General features: G+C 44.7%; 1 protein-coding gene across 1 annotated transcript; it reads right to left on the bottom strand.

The window, feature by feature from the left end:
- Positions 1–1,417: 1,417 nt before the first annotated feature.
- On the bottom strand, positions 1,418–21,551 carry Fmo3 (flavin containing monooxygenase 3). The gene is made up of 9 exons (XM_013015593.1): positions 21,486–21,551; positions 19,893–20,030; positions 13,282–13,470; positions 12,667–12,829; positions 11,746–11,888; positions 8,501–8,700; positions 5,751–6,106; positions 2,987–3,059; positions 1,418–2,326 (listed from the first exon to the last, which is right to left on the bottom strand). Exons 2-9 carry the CDS (start codon positions 20,022–20,024, stop codon positions 1,984–1,986), a joined length of 1,599 nt encoding a protein of 532 aa, XP_012871047.1. The 5' UTR covers positions 20,025–20,030; positions 21,486–21,551; the 3' UTR covers positions 1,418–1,983.
- Between the last annotated feature and the right edge of the window lie 1,437 nt (positions 21,552–22,988).

Raw genomic sequence — 22,988 nt, 5'->3', positions numbered from 1 at the left:
TGGTCACTTATCTACAGTTTACTTTCCTGCCTTCCTTCCCTCCCCCTTTCTCCTTCCACGGGTGGTCTTAAGTTCATGGGCCTCCTGTCTAGCCTCTCGGTGCAGGATTATGGGCACTTCAGGCTCACTCCTTCAGTCTCTTGGAGGCAACAATATGGTTGGATCTTAATTTTTTTTTTTTTTTGCCAGTCCTGGGGTTTGAACTCAGGGCCTGGGCACTGTCCCTGAGCTTCTTTTGCTGAAGGCTAGCACTCTACCATTTGAGCCACAGTACCACGTCTGGCTTTTTCTGTGTATGTGGTGCTGAGGAATCAAACCCGGGGCTCCATGCATGCGAGGCAAGCACTGTACCACTGAGCCACCTGCCCAGCCCCAGGATCTCCATGTTTTTAAACCCACCAATCCTCTGTATCTTAATCTATGTGTATCCAAAGTAATCATTGATAGATGGTTTGCTACTGCCACTTATTTTTTAGTTTTCAGATTGTTCTATGGGGTCCACGCTCTTTTGTCCCCCTTTGTTGTCTTCTTTGGTGGTTAGAGTCTTTTCTGTTGTGGGATGCTTTTAGTCCTTTTTTATAATACATAAAATTGTGATAGATCTTTTTATGGCTACTATGAATAAATACCTCATACTTGTCACCTCACCTTCCGATTCCGCCTTTCTACATGCCAAACTATCTACTGCTTCTAGTATGCTTTTGTTCTCCCAGTAACGCACCCCCTGCAGAGCGGGCAGTGAGATGGGGGGGGGGCAGCCTCTGTCGCCCAGAGCGGGCTGACATCGTTCCAACTTGCCCAGCCATCCTGCCTGCCTTTTTCCCTTCCCTCAAAAACTATAATGAAAGCTTTTGGAGTAAGGAAGGCATTGAAACATGTGGGCAGAGACGAGACTGAGTGTGAGGCGTGGCGTGGGTTGGGTGAAGGTTGTGCTTGGGTCGGTAGTTGTCTGTGGAGGAGCAGGTTCCCTTCTGGGAAGATTCAGCCGACACTGTTACCTGGGGAGGCTGGCAGTCTATTTTATCTGATCTATACATTTAAAATCATAACTGTCAAACTTTTAATAAGAAAAGATAACAAGGGAAAAGTTTGGATTTATTCTGTTTCCTCAGAAGTTCAATTTACAGTGTAATATTAAATTCTGGGCACAATTTTAGCTACTATTGAAGTTTTAAAATGTCTTTCTATCCAACTCAAAGGCCATTGTTTTTTTTTTTTTGGGTCCGGTCGTGGGCCTGAACTCTGGGCCTGGGCGCTGTCCCTCAGCTCTTCAGCTCAAGGCTAGCGCTCTACCACTTGAGCCACAGCACCCCGGCTTTTTTCTTTTTGCTTATGTGGTGCTGAGGAATCGAACCCAGGGCCTCATGCATGCAAGGCAAGCACTCTACCACTGAGCCACCTTCCCAGACCTTCAAAGGCCATTGTTAATGCTGATGTTATTCCTTTGCAGATACACGTTAGTGATTTAGTTTCCTTGTTGAGAGTATCGGGAAAGTGCATGTTTTCAGAACTGGTCAGGTTGGACGGTCTCTAGGTGAGGGAGCGGGAGGTACTGCCGGAATATGCCTTGTAAGGGAAATCTCCAATAGCTGAACTCGCCCGCAGAGGTCTTGAGAATATCATATTGTAAATATTCTGCCTACTGCCTACTTTATTTAGACTTGAAGTGCATACTTCAAGCAGTGTTTAAAGGAGAAAAGACATCATGTCTAAATGTTTCAGGAGATGATTTAAGTGAGACATAAAGAGCACAATTCTGATTATGAAGTGTTAGTGGGACCTAAAGAGAATGATTAATGATGAGCTTAGATCATGTGACTCTTAAGGAAGCTTCTTTAAAAAGCTAGAAACAACTCGGCTGCCCTGGTCAACATCTATGGTATATGAGCCAATGATCTTCATTAAGAAAGTAAGAGGTTTAAGTAGCAGCGTCCCTGCCTGGCTATGGTCAATAATTCCCAGAAGCCCCAGAGGGAATAACGCTCAGCTCAACACCAGAAAAAGCGCAACTAGCAGAACAGGGAGAGCCAGGATCCCGAGCGGCTTTGCGAACAGGCAGGGCTTCCAAGGCCCTCGAACAGCCCGCGTGGCCGTGGGTTTCAGTGTCCGGTCCCACTGGGTCAGGATGGCGTGCCTGGCGCCCGGCCACTTCCCTGGGCCCACCAGCCGAAACTGGTAGGGGCTGCAAGGGCCAAAGAAGACTTCCAGGGCGAGCCTGGGATCTGTGAGAAACAGCCACGGGACGCTGGGCTTTGCCCCGATGAAGGTGGCCAGCTCGTCCATGTACGTGATGTAGTCTGTCTGTATGGTCTCTCCTTTGCCAAACCTGGAGGAGGGAGAGGATGCAGCACCGTGAGGTCACCCTTCGCTCAGGGCCCGGGACACAGACCCCACTTCTGCTCTGTCAGTGACATGGGTTCAAGGTCAGACAGAGGGAGGAGAGTATTACTGCCTGCTCTGAACTGTTATCAAAGAATGCTCTTTGGATCTTATGTGGAATTTCCACCACATTTCAGGGAATTGATAGAACCTTTTTTTTTTAAATCTCTGTTAACAAATGGATAAGTTGTCCCTTGCTCAAGTCATGGCCGCTGAGCTCATCAGTGGGAGAGTAGAGTCCAGTGTTCCGGATTTGTTGCCCGCGCACTGAGGCGTGTTCATTACCAGCACTGTTTGAAGTCATATCTGCATCTCAGGTTTCTGGGCAGAGAATAGAAATTCTACCTTCACGCTCCCCAGCTCCTTGGATGACTCGCCATCTCTGGATCTCCTTCTGTGATGTGTGTACTTGCAGGGGACATGGAGGGGTAAAGGTAGTTCTGTAATCGAGACCCTGGTCCTTCTCTGTACCCTGCATCGTGCACTCACCAGGACTTCACGCAGTATCAGGTGCGGATATTTCTTGATGGGTGGATGTGACTCCTAGCGGTCACCCTAATGCCTTTATTTGGCTAATCCTAGACTTCTACCACAAGGGTACTCTTACCATTTGAGTTTTTTCCCCATTTTCTCATTAATATCATCCATCATATCTTTCACAGAAGGCAAAGTACAAGTTCCTGAAAAAGAAGGATGGACGTGAGGACAGTTAACGCATTTGGGGTAGTAATATCCTCTCACATTTCTTTCCTAATGAGCAATAGCAATATTTTCAACTTTCGTCACTATTGGAAAAATAAAATCTTGAGCAAATAAACAAGTGATTATTTGGAGACAGATATACAATTCTATTTTTAATCTTCTCAGAATTGATACCTGTCACAGTTATAAAAAAAATGTTAGGTAAAATACCTTTGTACTGTGTTCTTAAAGCAGTTACCTGAAGTTTAGTATCTGTTTCAGGGATTCTATTCTACTCCATCATGTTTTAAAGACATTAATCTAATAAGGCATAACAAAATAAAAGGGAATTGACAAGGTATTTTGAAGATTTGAGAGACGGTAAGGAAGAATTTTGCTTTGCCAGAGAAAGGAATTTCGAGAAGATAAGATGTAGGATTTATGAGCCTCGTGTTTGTCTGTGGAGGGCCAATCATTCTTGGATGTGACGGAGACATTGGACTGCTGAAAGTCACCAAGGACATGAGGAGGGAGCCTCAAGATGTAAGAGACACTTTGAGGGTTGCTTCAGGATTTTAGGCTGATGTAGGTTTACAGAGATTTCTGAAACACAGACCCAAAGAAAGTTTATGGGGCCAGAGATGCTTCTAATTTGTGATGATTTCTTTGGCATTTTACGTGAGATTAGAACTTATAGCCAAGGTACGATTGCTCAAGTGACTTCCATAATTCCCTGATTCCTGCAATCACTGGACAGCTTTTGTAGAGAAGGCCTAATTCCAGATCCTGGAAACCTATCTTTCCTTAGGCAGGAAAACAGTTTGAGAAGAAAAAGAATGTTGGCAATCGTCCACCAGCTACTGCCATGCGCTGTTGCCTGTGATGGCTGCCCTTGGTCCTGGGACTCTTGTTTTATTTTTACAAAGCTAGGTTGTTTTGTTCCCTGTCCCATTTCTCCCAGGACTGCAGCTGCCTTGGACATTGATTACTTATCAATTGCCTTGTTTCCTTTTCCAGAGCTGACAACACTTGTCCTCATGGACAGCGAGTGTCCCACCATTTCATTCCAGTCTCCTTGGGCTCAAACCCTGGGGAATGGAACCCTGAGAGGGGTCCCCTGATCCCCGCTTCCTGGCTGTGCCTCTCTGGCCAGCCTCCTCTCTGAGGTCTGCACATTTCTGCCTGGAGGAAGAAAAGGAGATTCAGGGAGACCACTATGTGCAGGACCATGCTGGTGCCTAGAATGTACACTGTCCGGGTCTGTGTGCCACTGTATAATGAGGAACCTTTAAAGCCCCAGCAAGTCAGAGTTGGAACTAGAAGCCTTAGACATGGCTTCCAAAGAGACCAAGCCTCTTCAGACTCTCTGATCCAGAAGGTTTATAACTTAAGGTTTAATTAAACTTTGTGCAATAAATTTAACATCTGTACTTTTTCTTTAATCCTGACCCTAGGTAGTCTTATGATCAATATCTGTCCACAATTCACAGCTACACTGAAAAGTCACAGTGAATCGGACCTCAGTGCCATTGCTGGAAGATGCTGCTTTTTTTTTTTACCTTAGCCCAAGCAAATTTAGTACTCCCTTTCTCTTTTCAGAATGTAAGAAGTCATTGTCTTGTATCTTAGAGACTGACCATCGACTATACCCAATACATTCCCATCCTGATTGTCCTTAGCTAATACATGGCAGGGAAGAAACATGTACCAGAAAAAATCACATTCCCAGAAAGCCTATTTTCAATGACTGTGGATATTGCAGTTGTCATCCAGTTGGCATACTGGCTTGGCATTACTTTATCTTCTCAACTTTCAAACAATATAATTCTGCTCAGTTTTGTAATCACAATTTTACAAAGTTGTCTCATGTAGAAGATGGAAATGTCTGGTGCTTTGTAGTTCAAGGAATCATCTTGGACAGTTATCAGCACTAAGGAATTGTAAGTGGCAGAAAAGTGATAAAATCTCCCCTAATAATATCTTACTATTACATATGATAACCAGCATGACCTGCTATAAATTGCTTATAAAATATAACACCACCCTGCATCTTGCACATACATTTTCTAATTTGGGGAGGGGAAGGGAAATAACAAAATGCTGGACAAGGATACAGGTTGACCCATTGTAACAATGAGATGTACAAGACACTGTGTTGAAAACGAACTTTACAGCTTTGGGGGTGCGGGAGGGAGAGGTGGGGAGGTGGGGAGGAAAGGGATGGTAGAGGAAAACAAAGGAGGAGGTAACAACGCTCGATAGGAAATGGACTCATGACCTTACTCATGTAACTGTAACCCCTCTGTACAGCATCTTTACAATAACATCTATATATGTATATTAAAATTAAAAAAATAACAAAATATAACACCAAAGAATATAGAGTTACAGGTTCTCAAAACTGGATGGGTCTGTTTTTTCATAGTTACTTGGTTTTATATGTTTTTTACAGTTACAGGATAGGGTGTTGAGTCCATTCCCTACCGAGCATCCTCGGGCAGGGTGGGTGCAGCTGGATGGGCCTCTTGGGGGAGGGGCGGGTGCAGCTGGATGGGGGGAGGGTGGGTGCAGCTGGATAGGCCTCTTGCCCCAGGACTGTTGCTTCACCCAGGCTCAGGCAGCATCCCCGGGAGCCCCCTGGGCTCAGGCAGCATCCCCGGGAGCCCCCTGGGCCAGCTGCCTGTTCTTACCTTTGATTACTTGCGCTGCCCAGCGGGCCTGGAGGTCGGTGGTGGGGATGGCAGCCCCCAGAGACTGAACAAGGCCAATCACAGCCATCGTGGCCTTCTCTAGCTGAGGTGGGAAGATGCCTTTAAACAAGGTGATCTCATTGTTTCTGCTTTGGAGGATGGAATCGCCAAGAAAGGGGTAAGCATTGCTGTAACCTGTAGCAAAGATGACACCATCGATGGCCTCAAACACGGTCCCGTCTTCAAATACAGCCGAGGTTTCTGTGAACTCCTTCACGTTGGGCTTCACAGACACAGTACCACACAGGATGCGGGCTGGGAGCTCATCATTGAACACGGGCTCTTTCCTCAGGGCTCTGTGTGGACAGTAGTGAGAATGATTGCAACACTGTCTAATTGATATATATATATATATATCAATATATATATGCAGATTATTAAGGAAGGAAGAAGCTACCAAGATGTTCTTCAGTGAGCCAGAGCATCACCAATCAAACTGGAAACACAACTGATGCATGAGAACATGGTGAACATCATTTATCCTTTCTCTGTTCTCTCTAACTTTTCTCTCTCCTGTCATTGGGCTCCTTCCACATTTCATGTAACACCCATGCCTAGTCCCTCAGGAAAAATCCTCACATAAGAATATCCTGTAGTTGAGTATTTTTTCTTTGCGATCTTTCACCTGTAAGCATCTAGATTCTCTGGACCTTACTTTTCTCATACTTAACCTGCTCATAGTGATATGAAGAATTTTGCAGTCCCCAGCCAATACTGAGTCCTTAAGAATGCTATCTGCTATTCTTGATAAACTATACTCCCGTAGTATGATAAACCTAAATAGGAGGAAGAAAGTGAGAGGCGGGAAGCTCTGTCTGGGCTCACGGAGGGGTGAAGCGTGTCTCCCTGCCTGTAACAGCACCCGCAGGTGACAGGAGGCGTACCCAGCAACTGCAGAAGGCCCCAAGGTTCTGGTCCTTCAAGCTACATCCAGAGTCTGTCCGCTTCTGCTTCTGAAAGTTTTATTTTTCTCGCTGAGTAGTTATACAAAGGACTTGCCATTCACTGAAGTAGTATCTGAATCTATCTGATCATTCTCTCCCAGCCCTCCAGCTCACCCGTTCCCTCAAGTTTTGTAGAATATTCCTTGAATTTGATAACATTTCCCCACTCCCTCTTCTGCTGGCTGATGGCTACTGATCTGAGTCCAAACAACTGACCTCTGCCATCCGGAATTTTGACAATACTTTAAAAAATTAATGTTGCTGTTGTTGTTTTAATTTCTACTCATTCCCTGGGTCCCTACACTCAAGGACGACATGGTGGCCACAGCAGCTTAGAGAGATCACCCATGTCATTTCCGTGTCCGGGTGTCTGTGGCTTCTTACTGCTTCTAGAGTAGAAGCAAGGCTCCTGGCAACGTTCACCAGGCCCAACACTGCCTAGCTGTTTTCCCGCCTCTGAGGTATCTCTTTTTTTGTTTGTTTGTTTTTGTTTTCTTTTGCCAGTCATGGGGCCTGAACTCTGGGCCTGGGCGCTGTCCCTCAGCTCAAGGCAAGCACTCTACCACTTGAGCCACAGCGCCACTTCTGGCTTTTTCTGCTTATGTGGTACTGAGGAATCGAACCCAGGGCCTCATGCATGCAAGGCAAGCGCTCTACCACTGAGCCACCTTCCCAGCCCCTGAGGTATCTGTTTTTCTCCTGCTGCTTGCCTCAGGTCTCTTTTCCAGAGAGAGAGCCCCTTGGCAGTCACACTAGCCGTGCCCTTGAAGAGAGGATGGCTTCTCTCGGTTCCCTGGAAACCCTTCCCTAGACGCCCCTCCTCCCCCCAGGCCTTTGCTCTGAGGACTGCTGAAAACCGTCCTGAGCTGCCTTTCCTGCCTGTCTCCTCCCAGCCCCCCCTCCCTCCCCTTAGACCTTCCGCCTTCTTCAGTAGTCTTTCCTGCTACTTAGATCATAGGTTCCATGGGGATGTCTGCTTGTTTCCTTATTGCTCTGCCTACAGGACCTAGCATAGCATGGAACTTATATTTGTTGAGTTAATGATTTCACTCAGAAGGAAAAAGTTGGGATCTTTATCTCATATCCTAGTCATTTCTTACGGGGTGGGTGTAGTGGGAGATAGAGGAGAAAGGGAGAAGGAAACTAAAGACACAGGCTTGTGGCAGTGGTGGTCAGCTCCAGGATGATGAGACTCTTGCTTTGCTTAATTCAGCCTGGCAATGCATTAATGGGAGGGGGCAGAAAAAATGCCCGAAGAACTAGGGGCTCTGGAATACACAGGTCTTGATTTGCTTTGAATGTAGCTTCTCCTTTCTGGATGTGGGATTTTGGCAAAGTTACTAACTATATTGACCCTCCGTTTTCTCATCTCTAAAACAAGTGTACGAATTGAGCCCTCTTCATAGTTGTGAACAAAAAGTGAGGTCACAGTGTTCAGATTCTTGGTAGACGCCGGACAGAGGCTGGGAGACCGATGATGTGCGTCAGACAGGTTAGCTACTGTTGCTCTGCGTCTAACTGCTGAGCTATTAGATGATACTCCACTCTGCTGAGGTGTTTATGACTTTCCAACTGTGCAACTTGGGAGGACGTGCAGAACTCACCTCTAATCTTTGTAGTTCTGTATCCTTTGATACAGGAGAGGCGATTACTACACGGAGACTTTGCTTTAGGATTGCACGCAAGCTAAGGCCGCTGACATGGAGATGAGCACCAGCGGGCTTAGCCTGTCGGACTCTGCCTTACCCGTTCAAAGGCATCAAGCCATAGTTCTCGTGTTTGTATCTTGCATTCATCTGTCTCAGGTACCACCAGTCGGAGATGGCTGTTGGCAAGTTGTTCTTGAGGAAGGTTTGAAATCGCGTGATCGTCACCATGTCCCAAGGAAAGCCGTTGTCCCAGACGCGGCTCATCACCCACGATCCACTTCTGGAGCTGATGATGACCTTCAGAAACACCAATTCCACCGTGAAAAGTGTGACTGCTCATACTGGATGCCGGAGAGGCTCCTCACACCCCACCCCCTTCAGGAAGGGGCTGATCACCCCGGCTCTTGGGAGCGTTGCCATTGTGAGGTCCAGGGGAAAGGAAGAAGAAGAAAGGAGAGAGGAAGGGTGGGTGAGTGCAATCGTACGGCTCAGTGTACATAGGTGACAATGTTAGCACACACGCACGCGCGTGTGCGTGGGGAGGTGGAGTCAGGCGGATGGAGGAAAATGACAGAAGCGCTGGCACTGGTCAAGATGTGCTGTACTCATGCAGTGGCATCGCATCGAGACCCCTTAGCACAACTACATGAAAACTTAGTTAAGACGCGACCAATAATTCAAGAGAAACGTTGTTTGGGTGGAAGAGCTGAGCATTTCTCAAAGCCTTGAGCCCTTTTCTGGGTGCTGCGGACCTCCCAGGCTCAGACTCTTGTTCCACTCAGAATAATTCCAAAGAACGTTTTCAGTGTAAGGCTAAAGGACGCTTCCTTCTCCTCCTGTAGAGCATGGATGCCGACAGGAAGGGGACTGACCACTGACTCTAGTCATCTTCCTTTAGTGGTTATCTTACTAGGGCTGTCTGCAAAGACTTGACTCCGATCTCAAAGTATTTCATTTAAACTACTTGCCACCGCACTAAATGAAGGCAAGAGATTTAGAATTAGAAAATAATGGGTCCAATCCCGGACTCCTGCTTGCTAATGATGTGTCTTAGGAAGATTCCTTCAATTCTCTATTAGTGTTTCCTCACTTCTAAAACAGGAGGGAATCAGATCCTAATGCATCTCACTTGCGTGAGGATTCGATGTGAATGTGGGCGACGCAGCTAGCCCTGCCTAGCCTGGAGCACATGTTCAATCAATGTCCATTCCCTTCCTCTTCTGCTGTAAGACATAGTTTTTCAGGGTTACTTTATGTTTTCTTTTTTTTAAAAAACAAAGTTAAATAGAAGATATTTGTGTATAAGGGAAGCTAGCTAAATAAGAAATGACTGCAGTGCCGATTGATTAACCTCAGAGTCTTAGACACTAGTTTTCTTGCTTCGAAGAAGTTTTCATCGTATCCTTACTTGGTACAAGGAGTATTTACGTGATTTATCTTTCTTTATAGAGAATCCAAATTCTTTAGCCTGTTACCAAGGGCCTTACACAGATTTTGTAAGCTGACATCAATCTTTCTTTCCTGAGTCAATTCCTGTAGCTACTCTGATTTTGGAATCAGAAAAATCTGAATCTCAGTTCTCTAACATTTCTCTGGCTCAAATGTTAATTCCCTGTCTGATTTTCAAGAAAACAGTTGGCATTTCAGTCCCTCGGTTATCACTTCTATAGAATGAACATAATAAAATTAATTGCTTTCTTCTCATCATCAAAGGAGCTTATTTATATTGAGGTAGTTGAGAAAAGTGTTAATGTATTTTACAAATTGTTCTTATGAAGAACATGCACTTCAGCAAGATCATCAACTATGCATGCAGTTCCGATTCATACCTTCATGCTTTGCTGATACCATTTTCCCTTCACAGACAGCTTGGGCCCTTCCTCACCTTTATGATTTATAATTACCTTTTAAAGACTGGCTCAGTTTCCCTTTTGTGAGGCTTGGGTCTATAATCATTTAGACATTTGGTGTCTGAATTGCTCTAATTTATTCTTTATTCCAATAATAGCTCAAATACTACTGTAACGCATTACCCTAACTCTGAAGGGCATGTTTAATATATATATATTATATATATATATATGCATCAATATTTAACTAGACCTCACTACTTCCTGAGAGACTGGAGTTTCTTTGTGTGTCTCCCTATCAAGTATGATGTATTGACAGAGTAACAGGAATATCTTTTCATATCCTGTGTCCTACATCTCCTTTGTTTCCATCGCATGTAACATCATGGCATGAAGTTGGACATGCATTGGGGATGCCCAGGGGACCTGTTGAGGGTGAGCTGTGCATCAATGGGCGCAGCATCTGGAAACACGATTCCTAAAGTTTGACTTCTGAGCAGTCAACCTCTAAAGAATCTTCCAAAGCTCTAAAGGTCCTGCACTGCCTCTCTAGCCTTCTCAGCCTCTAAAGCCTCAGCTACTCTAGCCTTCTCAGCTACTCTAGCCTTCTCAGCTACTCTAGCCTTCTCAGCTACTCTAGCCTTCTCAGCTACTCTAGCCTTCTCAGCCTCTCTATCCCTCTCAGCTACTCTAGCCTTCTCAGCTACTCTAGCCTTCTCAGCTACTCTAGCCTTCTCAGCTACTCTAGCCTTCTCAGCTACTCTAGCCTTCTCAGCCTCTCTATCCCTCTCAGCTACTCTAGCCTTCTCAGCTACTCTAGCCTTCTCAGCCTCTCTATATCTCTCAGCCTCTCTGGTCTTCTCAGCCTCTCTACATCTCTCAGCTTCTCTACATGTCTCAGCCTCTCTACATTTCTCAGCCTCTCTGGCCTTCTAAGTTCTCATCTCCTCACTCTCAACTCTACCGATCTGCAACCGAAGAGCCCTCTTTTAGTTTTTGCAGACACTAGGCTTCTTACTTTAAGACCAGCTGCCTGAAGACATCTCCTGATACTGTGCCTTTCTCAGCATATGGTTTGCAGCTTACATACCATCAGCTCCAATGTGAAAAGTAGAAAGACTTCTATTACCCACACGCTTTCAACAAATACTCATAGAATGGATGTCTGCACAAATGAGTTAGCATGTGGATTTACGTCTGACTGCTTAAGTCAAGTTTAAACGGGAACAAAGTAGGTTCCATTTTATCTGTCTGATAGGTGAAAACTTGCTACTGGCTCTCAAAATCAAAACCATAACCTTTCAAGGTCCAGAGCAGCCTGCTGGCTGCTACCCTCCCTGTTGCTGCTGCCACTGCCCACTGTGACATTGGGGTTTTCTCCTGTGAACTATAAGCTATGTGCAGACCCACGTAGTTACCTCGTTCCACCCCCTCGCATGTGACACCTTTCTATTGCCTGAAGATTGTCTACTGGGGACGTGTGGTGCCGCACCTGCTGGGCGGTGTGGCTGAGTTCGGTGGCAATGTCACAGCCCGAGTTCCCCAGACCGATCACCAGCACTCGCTTCCCCCTCCACACGCTCGGCTCCTTGTAGTCCCTGCTGTGGATGCACTTGCCCTTAAAACGTTGCAGTCCTGAAAGAAAAGAAGGAAGGGCGTGCATTGGCTGGATTTCCACTCAGAAAAGCCCACCACATTTCAGAGATGGGCTTGTGGCTGAAAAAGTCACATAAATAAGGAAATTAACACCTCAAATAGCTAACGATATGACAGAAATGTGTTTGAATTTACATAACATACTTTAAAAAAGACATGGCCATGATTTGGTATGGTTTAAATATATTCTCAAAAGGATATATTCTAGAAGCTTGGTTCCCAGCATGGATTGATGGATATATAAGATAGATAGATAGATAGATAGATAGATAGATAGATAGATAGATAGATAGAGATATATACATATGTAGATATATCTATATAGTTATATAGATATATCTATATCTATCTATAGTGTGTGTGTGTGTGTGTGTGTGTGTGTGTGTGTTTGTGCGCGCACACCTTTAAGGGTGGAGACTACAGGAAGTAATGTGATCATGCTAATCTGGTTAAGGGAGTTTTGCTCCTAAGAGAAGGTCCCTGGGAGGGAGACCCTGGACTCTGAATTCTCGTGGCTTCCTATTTTGTCATGTAATCTCCCCTTTCCATCCATGCTGATACCTGTCCATTTTTTCTACTATGTTGAAATACAGCCAGGGTGCACTGAGAAAAGCAAGCTCCCCATAGGTGCAAGCCAAATAAAACTCTTTATAACATACCCAGCCTTGGTGTCTATTATAGTAACATGAAAGAGACTAATTCAGACATCATCAATATTCGCATTCTTGTCAGACACCAGCCTAAGTTTCAGCCACACCTGGAAAGGACTCCTTTGGTAGGTTAGGGTACACGTGATGCCCAGAACAGATCATTACAGCATCAAAGACAGATGATTCTTTTTTGCCATCCTTTTCAGTGGTAACGTCCCATTGGCCAGTAATTGAGAAATCATCACGTTTACTTATTCTGGTTACAAATGTCTAAGAGAAATAAAGAAAGAAAACTGGGCTGATAGGTCCATTTGGCTTAAGAAAAAGAATTCATTAGTAAGGTACATTTTTACCTATTCATAATTACCTTTAAAAAATAAAAGCATTAACTTATACACTATAATATATTATAGCATATATAATTGTAAGTAATGATGTGCATCGTATGATATGATATATAATATGCTATAATATAATCATATGATATGTTATATATAGTGTATATTATAATTATATTCTCTAAATCTTGGATTAGAGAAGCCACACTTAAAATGTGAGCAAATCATGTAACTGTAACCCCTCTGTACAGTATTTTTACAATAAAAAACATATTAAAAACATGAGCAAATAAGAATGGGACACTGGAAAGGAAGGTCAGGAATAGTGGAACAGACACGAGTCTCCTCACTGACATGCCAGGTGAGTGTGTGGACGCGTCTTACCTCAAATCGTATGTATTTCAGAAGGTTCTTCTCTCTGGCAAAGGTAGTGATATATTCCTGGAGCTTACTGTTGTGCAGGAAGTTGGGGAAGTCGTCCGGAAACGGGAAGTCGGGAAAACACATCATCTCTTTGGAGGAGTTGGTGAAGACTGACTGGTAAATGCTAGCTCTGCCCTCTTCTGCATGGTCCTGGGGTGAACAGGTTCAGATGAAGAACTTGTGAATGAGGGTATCGTTTCTGCTCAGGACCAGTGCCAAGTGGTAAATGACTGAGTGGCTTTGATGCACACCAAAGACATACATCAATTAATTTCAATCAAACAATTGATGCTTATCTGCGTAGCTTGTCAAGGGAGTTTAGAATATAAATTAACATGCTTTTTTCCTGAGAGAAAACAATTTCTTTCTGTTTTTAGAGTATTGGAACTTGAACGAGGGCCTCTTGATTATGCTCTACCAGTCCTTTTGTCTCCAGTCCTTTTGTTATTAGGTTGTTTTCAGATAGGGTCTCACATAGCGGGGATTATAGGTGTGCATTTCCATCCCTGGCCTAGCAAACCATTTCCTCATGTCCTTTTCAGAAATATGCCATTAGGACCCTTTAACTCCCCCCCCCCCACCTCAGACAGTTAAATATGTGAAGGATATGTCTTACAGCTCACCTTTGTGTGATTTCGATGTATCATTTTGGAAACATTTCTGGTCAATTTATAAATGCAAATAATAAGAGACGGTTGCCAGCTACTTCTAGGATTTGCAAATGTGTCAGTATTAAAACTTAATTTAAGCTTAAAATGAGGCTTAGGATTTCTGTCAGAACACGGATGAACAAATACAACAGTGATGCTCACTAGACACTGTATGGAAAATGAACTGGGTATCTTGTGGCTGGGGACGGGAGGGAAAGACTGGGAGAGAGTGATGGAAGGGGAGACATAAGGAATCGTACTCATTACTCATGTAACTGTGACCCTCGGTGTATCAACTCCACAATAACAATAAAAAGTCATATAACCAATTTGAACCAAGCACGTTAAATTTGTAAGTATTGCCACCTTTTGGACATTTATGCAGATAACAAAATTACGACTTCCAGAAATGTAAAAATCCATGACTTGGTTATATATAGTAACTCCAGGAAGCTATGGAATGATGCTAATAAAATCGTACGGGAGATAGTAAGTGATCAGAAAAAAAAAAAGGGAAGGGAGCAGAGGGCTTTAAAAACATACACGTAGGGGCTGGGAAGGTGGCTCAGTGGTAGAGCGCTTGCCTTGCATGCCTGAGGCCCTGGGTTCGATTCCTCAGCACCACATAAGCAAAAAGAAAAAAGCTGGAAGTGGTGCTGTGACTCAAGTGGTAGAGCGCTAGCCTTGAGCTGAAGAGCTGAGGGACAGCGCCCAGGCTCAGAGTTCAAGCCCCACGACTGGACCAAAAAAAAAACAAACACATACATACATGTAGCTTCTCCTCTCAGAAAATTTGCTTTAGGTGATGAGGAACTTTGAATACTCTCCAAATACTCCGAAGGTTCAACCAAGTTTGGCAGCCACGGTGTGCAGCAAAAGAAACAGAAGAAACGAATGAAGAAGCTAAAGCGGTGCAGTTACTGTGCAGAAGCACATCTTTGGACATGTCTGTTGAGGCTGTGGGCTCGTCAGTGCAGATGATGAGGAGAGAGCCAGGTTGGTGTGGACGCCTGTAATCTCCAAGGAAGCAGGGGGGCGGGGTTCTTTGAGCCATAGAACAAGCTCAAGGCCATCTGAACTATGAAGCAAGATTGTCTCAAAAAAACTGTTTTTTTTTTTAAACAAAAAAGCTGGTGAAAAGACTAGAAGATATCGAATGGACAGAAATCTCGCTGGGCAGGGATGACATTGCTCAGAGCTGTTGTGCACACACATGACATGCCAGATTGAAACTCCTTTGTGCCACTATTTAAAGATATTAAAAATATAAAAAAAGATTTCAGAGGAGAAACAAGCCATCTGGTTAGACGCACGATGAAGAAGATGAATGGTAATGCAGCTTTCTTGAATTGCCAAGATCCCTCCTGACAAGACCGCACGTCTAGGTGAAGTGTCTTTCCTAACCACCCGTCGGCCGCAATCCATTGAGCTGCCTGGATCTTGGCCTGATGGCCATGATGCAAGACCAGACTGCGGCCTCACCACTCAAAGAGCCTCATTTGGGTTTGTGAAACTCCAAGCTGTCAGCATGCCCAGAATACAGAGTTTTCGTGTAAAATCGGGGTAGTTTCGTCATGGCAAAGCCCACCATGACAAAGCTGGATCGTGACAAAGCAGTACCGGGGCATGAGCTTCTTGGTTTGTTTTAGAAAGCCATGGGAAACAGAACTCGACCGTGCATCTTAAGTCTGTGCACTTAAGAAGGGAGCTGAAGGCATTGGTAGCTTTTAGTGAGTTTAGGAAGTGTGGCAGGAATGGCATCGATACAGGAGGGAGGGACGTGAAGGAACAAATTGGTACAGATGGAGCATCTCACTGGAAAACTCCAAATCCAACCTTTGTGAGCTCCACCTGACACAAGTGGGAAATTGCACAGCTGGCCTCCCAGTTGGGGTCACATGCAGCCACATTGTCATTACTGAATAAAGCTCCTCTCAGACTGCGAGGATAACGTAAACAAGCTTGATGTGCAGACTTGGATTTCATCGCCAAGATATATCCTTATGTGACATAAGTATTCCAAAATCTGAAGCCGCTGGCCCTACCTACTGCACATAGCACTCAACTTGTAGATAGAAAAATCCAGAGAAAGCAAAAAAAAAAAAATGTTAGGCAGAAGAGCCTTCGTTCATAAAATCTCCTGCCCAAATCTGTCATTTACTGGTTCATTGTTTATGTTGCTGCTGAGAAAGGAAGACATCTTCCACCTCCTCAGAAAGCACTTTGATCTGTGAGCGAAGGCGGGAAAGGTCCTTCTCTTTCAACCAGGGTTGAAGTAAGAACTAGATGGACACAAGGAAATCCTGTAGGAAATAGCTACAAAATATAACTTCCCCCTAGTTTGTGACACGTCCAAACGAAGTTTAGATCTCAGTGAGAGCAAACAGGAATGGAAAGAATGTAGAAACTAAAGGTCCTGGCAGTACATTATAAAGTAATGTACTCTTCTAGCACATCACACAATGTGAACACTAAGTACGCCACTGCACATCCCAGTTCTGTTTGAGAAACACTGCCCTTCCCAATGATCGTTTGTGAACTATCGTCTCCCTCTTGCTGGAGACACAGTTAAGGACACTGGGAATAACCCAGTGTTAATTTTTTGTGGCTGAGGTGCTAAGCTGCTCCGGAATTGAGAGCCTAAGACCGGGAATGTGTTCTCCCTTACCTATGGAAGCCAGGTGTTGGAAGTCAGAACGACGCCCCATCGAAGGCAGCCGCCAGGTTCATTCCCAGAGGCTCTGTGCGGAGAATCCGTTCCTTGCTTCTCCAGCTTCCGGTGAATGTCAGCCTTTGCTTGGTTTTTGTTTTCTTTTGTGAGCCATTGAGATGTTGTTGGTATTCTTTGGCTTGTGGTTCCTTCATCCATTTTGAGAGTCATGGCACAGCATCTTCAAATCTCTTTTGTTCTGACACAATCATCACATCATGTCCTCTTCTAACCCCTCTTTCTTTTAAATCTCCATCTGCTTCCTTCTTATAAAGGGATGTATTATGGACAAACTGGCTAATCCAAGGTAGTGTCTTCCTCTCAGGATTTTAAAGTAAATCACAGCTAAGGACATCTTTGGTTTCCTACAGGGGGGCTCATCCAGTTTCCGGGGCTTAGGGAGTGTTTAATGGATACACACATGCATGTCTGCTGGGCAGAGTCCTCATTTTGCTTTTAGTTTTGTGTTTGTGTGCTGGGACTGGGACTTGAATCAGGGTTTTGCACTCACAGATGACTCTCCACCACTTGAACCATGTCACTAGTCCAACATTCTGTTGGTTAATTGGCGATGGAGTCTTGAAGACTTTTCTGCTTGGGCTAGCTTTGAACCACGATCCTCTCATAGCTAGGATTTCAGGTATGAGCCACCAGCCTCAGATGAGTCTGTATTATAAATATCCAGTGTCAAATTGGCATCAGAAAACGATGAAGCTTGCAACTCTCACTAAGTATGCAGTGTTGTAAGATTGAGCCAATACCTGAAGGTTTCAATTAAACACTTTTTGGCACCATTTTATTGTACAAATTTTTGAGTTACTGTGGGGGTAGGTAGTCCGATACACATATATAGCACACAGTGATCAGATCAAAATAGTGAAAATGTTCATCTTCTTAAACACTTTTCAAAGCCATTTAATTAATACATAATAATACATAATATATAATAATTGTACTTGTCTGGGGGTATAGACATTTCAAATTTCAATACATACCTACAAATCAAGATAATGAAGTCTCCCATCTCCTTACCGTCACTTTGTGTTTGGAGACTTCCAGCTCGTCTTTTAGTTACTTATGAAATATATGTTGTTATTCTAGAACACTGGCACTTCTTACTTCTGCTGAGTTGCATTTGAGTTCCTATTCTCTAATCTACTACCCTACTCCTCTCCCAATCAGCCACTTTCTGGTCTCTAGTAATTACTCTTACAGATCTTAAATATTCACATATGAAAGAGCATATTCAGAATTTGTCTTTCTGTGTCTTGTTAACAGAACAGCCTCCAATACAATTCCCATCTATGTTTGCTACAAATGATGGAATATTATTCTTTTTCAAGGTTCAATGATATTCCATTATGAATATATTTGTTGGCTATTTCAATTTCTCCTTTTAAGATGCGTATATTCATTCACCTTTTCTAACTGGGTTCTGAATATATGCTGGATATGCATCCCTTAGTAGATGCATAGTTGGCAGTTTTTATTTCCTGTTCTGTGAATTGTGGCTGCATTCTGTAGCTTTCCTCTGCGCAGCAGATTCATTTCACATAATCCCATCTTTGTGTTTTTGTTTGTATTTCCTGTGCTTCGAAGTCGTAGGGAAAAAAGCAACAACTCTGCCGCTCAGCCCAGAGCTTCCTCCCGCATAGTTGAGTGTGCGCTTTTCCTGGGCAACACTAGACCCATTCGGTAAAGGCAGTCAATGGCTCCCTCCAGCCGCCAGCCTCGAGGGGTTTCCTGTCACCATAGGAGGCAGCAGGACTCACCAGATCTCAGAGGTTATAAAAGTCACCCGAGGCAATGCCGGCACTTCTCTCCTGTGAGGGGGGGTCTTGCCGGTCCCTTTATTGCCAATACACCTTTTCTTTGTTCTTTGTACCTGGATGTCTACGTGGTTTTCTGGCAAAGTCTACTTTAACAACGCCTATGCTTGAAATATTTCCCCTGTATTTTCTTCTAGTAGTTTGAACTGGTCTTCTATGAGCAGCTCCAGGTCTTACATTTATGTCTTTGATCCGTTATAAATTTATTTTTGTACAGGGTGAGAGAGATAGGGGTTAAGTTCCATCTTCTGCATGTAAATATCTGGGTCTCTCACCCACTTACTCAGGAAGCAGTGTTGCCTTCAGAAACTTACCAGGTGACTGTGAAAGAGACTGGGAATAGCTACAAAAATAAAGCCAATCCCAGCGCTGCTGGCTCTGCCTGTAATCCCGAGGCTGAGGTCTGAAGACTGTGACTCATACCCCAGGTTATTTTATCTCCAATTAACCACCAACAAGTCAAAAGTGGAGGCGTAGCTCAAGTGGTAGAGTGAAAAGCAAAGGAGAGCACCTCGTCCCTGAGTTGAAGTTCTAGTAGTGGCAAACAAATAACAAAATCAAGCCAAAACAAACCTTGGGAATAAATTCAGTCAAGGACCCATGGGGACTGCTACAGTGGGTATGATCCAACTTCCATCAAAGAGATCTGACTCCAAAAATAAAGAGGCCTCTTGTGTTCACAGATGGGAGGAATTAATGTTAATATGTTCACTCAAGCAATCCCCATTAAAACAACAAGAGCATTCATTACAAAACCGGGAAGAAATTCTAAATTCATGTGGAGGCACCAAGGACCCTTGAAGAGCCTCCGCAAAGCATAACAAAAGCGATAAAGGTAGATGACTTTAAAATGTGCCACAAAGCTTGAGTAATCAACATTGTATGGTACTGCCACAAAAATAGACAGACCAGATGGAAGAGAGTCCAGAGTCCACAAATAACTCTCTGCGCTCTTGTCACCTGATGACAAAAATGCAGAATAAAATACAATAAACCCGTAATACCACCACCACCACCAACAACACATCTGAAACTTAAAAGCCTTTGGTCGGAATCAGTAAGAGGACCTTGTCAAAGTCACGACTTCTGAGCGAGTGACTCCTGTCCCTTTATTATAAGCAATGGCTCTGATCTGCAGCAGCTCTTGTCAATGATTTTTCAGGGGTGTACTTTGTTCACTGGGATTGTTTGAAGCCAGCCTGTGCTTGCATGCACTTTTCACGTGCAGGGAAGTTGGTTTTCAACCAGCTCCTGATGTTCTACAGTGTGGATGTCAACTCAAGGAGGGGTCATGGCTGCCGGGCAGCAGGTGGGGCCAGGCTCAGGCAGCCTGCTGTCCGCTGCCTCCCTCCCTCCCCGTGGGTCCCAGAGCTGCCTACTCACTGAGAACATCCACAGGCCCCCGACGTCCGCGCTCCTCTCGAAGCAGGTGGGCTCCAGACCCTCCTCCAGGCAGCTCCTGATGGAGGCCAGGCCGCTGACACCGGCCCCCACGATGGCCACCCGCTTCACCATGGTTGCCTGTGCAAAGGCCCAGAGAGCATTTCCAGAAGCAGTCTTGCCCACACTTTAATTTGAGACTAATTTTGGGTTAGATAAGAGTGTCCCGTCGTACCCAAGGAAAAGAACATTAATTCAGTACTCACATTACATGTCGCATGCTGCTGATGCGTAAAGAGAACGGACCATTTTGTTTTCACTTCGCCCTCTAAGAGATTCACAGGAGACCTCTACCCTGCCCCCCCACGTGCACATTTGAGCATACAAATAGAAATGTGTATACATAAAGAATGGCTCCTCCAGTCTCTTTGAGGACTGACTTCAGAATGAAAATCTGAAGATGCTGAAGTTTCCCTTATGCCTTCTATTTGCATCTAATCCAAGCACATCTACCTTTAATTTTTTACAATGTTTTTTGGTGGTACCAGAGTTTGAACTCAGGACCTTGTACTTGTTAGCTAAGCACTCCACCACTTGAACCGTGCCCTGGCCCTTGGTGTCTCTTTGTCTGTTTCTCATGTTGCGTCTTGTGTTTTGCTGAGAGCTGGCCTGGGGCTCTGGTCCTCTTCCCCTCACTCCTGCCTCCCTGTGACTCTAAGTGTGTGCTATCACGACTGGCCTGGTTTTTGAGATAGAGTTTCACTCACTTTTCCTGGACTGGCCTCAGACCATGATCCTCTCACACCTGCCTTCTGTGTAGGCATGCTTCTCCTGGACTTTAAGTCGCTGCTAGATCACTTATAGTTCCTAATGTAATATAAATGCTATGTAAACAGTCATTCACTATATTATTTAGACAGTAAGGGCAAGAAAAATGTTGTATGCATTCAGTGCAGATTGAACCCTTGGAGGCCGAATCGTATTTTCCATTCATGATTGATCAACAGATTCTGAGGGCTACCTCCACACACTCACACACACACACACACACGCACACACACACGCACACACACACGCACATACACACACATCTCTATATATACTCCACACACTCACACACACACATACACACACACACACACACACACGTGCACATACACACACATCTCTATATATACTCTACCTGACATAATATTATGAATGTTTCTATTTCAGTGTGCCTGGTAGTCATTTCCTTTCTTTTGTTAATAGAATTAAAACCATTGTCTTAAAGCAATTTTTCCCATTTCCTACTATTTTCTTGGTCCTGAGGCTGCGTTTAGCATCTACTACTACTTCTCTATTTTTTTTAAAAGATAAAGTCACAAAGCAATGAAAGAAAGAGAGAGATTAAGGGGGGGACAAGAAGGGAAGGAGGAGAGAGAAGCAGACAGAAAGAGGTATTTGTGTGCTGAGAATCATTGTCTACGAAAAGTTCCTAAATTCCATGTTATTCCCATTCCAGCCACATTAATAGGACAAACATCACATTCTCTTCTTACCATCCGACCTCCTTTCCTCTTAGCCTGCAAATGTCACTCTTGTTTTGAATCCTACCTTTTCTTCACCTTCCTTTATTCTGAGTGCCCAGGCTGAATCTTGAAGGAAGTTTGAAAGGAAAAAGTGCTCTACTGAGTCCACATTTGAAAGGATTATTGCAAAAAGGGAGGAGCTGTTCTTAAAGAGGTAGCCATTTCTTAGCCCTCTAAGGAGAGAGCACACCCCCACAGGAGGTGGGGCTAAGGGCCAGACCTCACCTTCTCCCAGCTCCTCCTCCCCATTGGTCCCAATGAACACGGTCTACTGTTACACTGGTCCACCCACTCCTGAGAGCCAGGCAGTGTCTCCATTCTACTGTGCTATGTCAAAGCAGGAACAGGAACATTCGTGGAGATGGCCACATCCAGATGCAGAGATGATTTGCCATGTCAGGGCCTGGTGGTCTGAATCAGCACAGGGAACCATGACTCCCCCACCAGGAACAGCCTCCCCTCCCCCCCACCCCCAGCTTTAAAAGGTGCAAAGAAACCCAAGACCTTTCACAGCCCCTCCTGCAGCTACTGTCACGAGACCGGCTGGGACACAGCCTTGCCCCTGTGACGGCGAACACTAAGGTCCTGTAGTCTTAAAGACGGCAATGAGACATTTAAACAACTAACTAGTATGGAGACACCCAGAGTGTCCATCCATGATGAGTGGATGAGGAAAGTCTCTCTCACACACATCCGCACACGTCTTAGCCATAAAGAACAGTCATGTCATCTGCAGGAAAATAGATGGAACTGGAGATCATCACGTCCAGTCACACAAAAAGAAAAACAAAAAGAGCTTAGGCAATACTGATAAAGAAAGTTGGAGAAAACCTGGGTCAGACTGTTGTTTGGCAGGCAGTTGTGCAATGAGTTCTGCAGTTTGTACCGCTTTCTTTTAACCCCTAAAATCCCAGGTGGCCCCACGTACTCTGCAGTCAGCATGCTGTTCATAGGGCTTAGCGGAAGCCAGCGATGGCCCGTGTGTGCTTCTCGGTAAACTCTTGTAGGGTGAGGCCTGAGTAACCAGCCCCGGGGATCACATGGACTAAGTCACATAGTGTAGTACCCTGATTTCCCAACAAGACACCCCAACACTCCGTCAACTAGGCTAGCAGCCTTTATTGCCGCCGCCACTGCCCTCACCCTACCAACACAGTGAAGACCAGCATAAAGTCACATCGCTCAGATTATCAAAGGCAAGGTCCCTGGAGAGGGGGCACCACTCACAGGGGTCTGTGGGAGTTCGGTGATCTGCAAGCTGGCAGGTAGGGATTACAAGATGGCGATGACCATTCCAGTCATTCCCATAACCAAGGCCCGAGTCACAGGGCAAAGTCCTTACCCCAGAGCTTCCCGCCAAAGCAGCAAGGGAGTGAAACACAAAGAAGCAAAGACCCCATTCCAAACTTCTCACTAATCACACCCCAAATCAGACAACCGTCCAGGTTTCCCGGCTCTTTCTGTTTCACTGTTATATACCAAATTCCAGTAACCTGGTGATTAACTCCCTAATACACCCAGGCCCTCA

The sequence above is a fragment of the Dipodomys ordii genome, unplaced genomic scaffold (genome assembly GCF_000151885.1).
Source record: "Dipodomys ordii isolate 6190 unplaced genomic scaffold, Dord_2.0 Scaffold27, whole genome shotgun sequence".
Taxonomy (NCBI): domain Eukaryota; kingdom Metazoa; phylum Chordata; class Mammalia; order Rodentia; family Heteromyidae; genus Dipodomys; species Dipodomys ordii.
Note: the sequence above shows the minus strand (reverse complement) of the source record. Positions and strands in the feature narration are given on the sequence as shown.

What these genes read in the sequence shown, in the direction of transcription:
- Fmo3 (XM_013015593.1), bottom strand. Translation starts at nt 20,024, where the DNA reads ATGGTGAAGCGGGTGGCCATCGTGGGGGCCGGTGTCAGCGGCCTGGCC. An exon ending in TGAAATACATACGATTTGAG is followed by an intron (nt 12,830 to 13,281) that starts GTAAGACGCGTC and finishes TATTTCTCTTAG; the next exon opens with ACATTTGTAACCAGAATAAG. An exon ending in ATGGGGAAAAAACTCAAATG is followed by an intron (nt 2,327 to 2,986) that starts GTAAGAGTACCC and finishes TCCCTCCTCCAG; the next exon opens with GTTTGGCAAAGGAGAGACCA.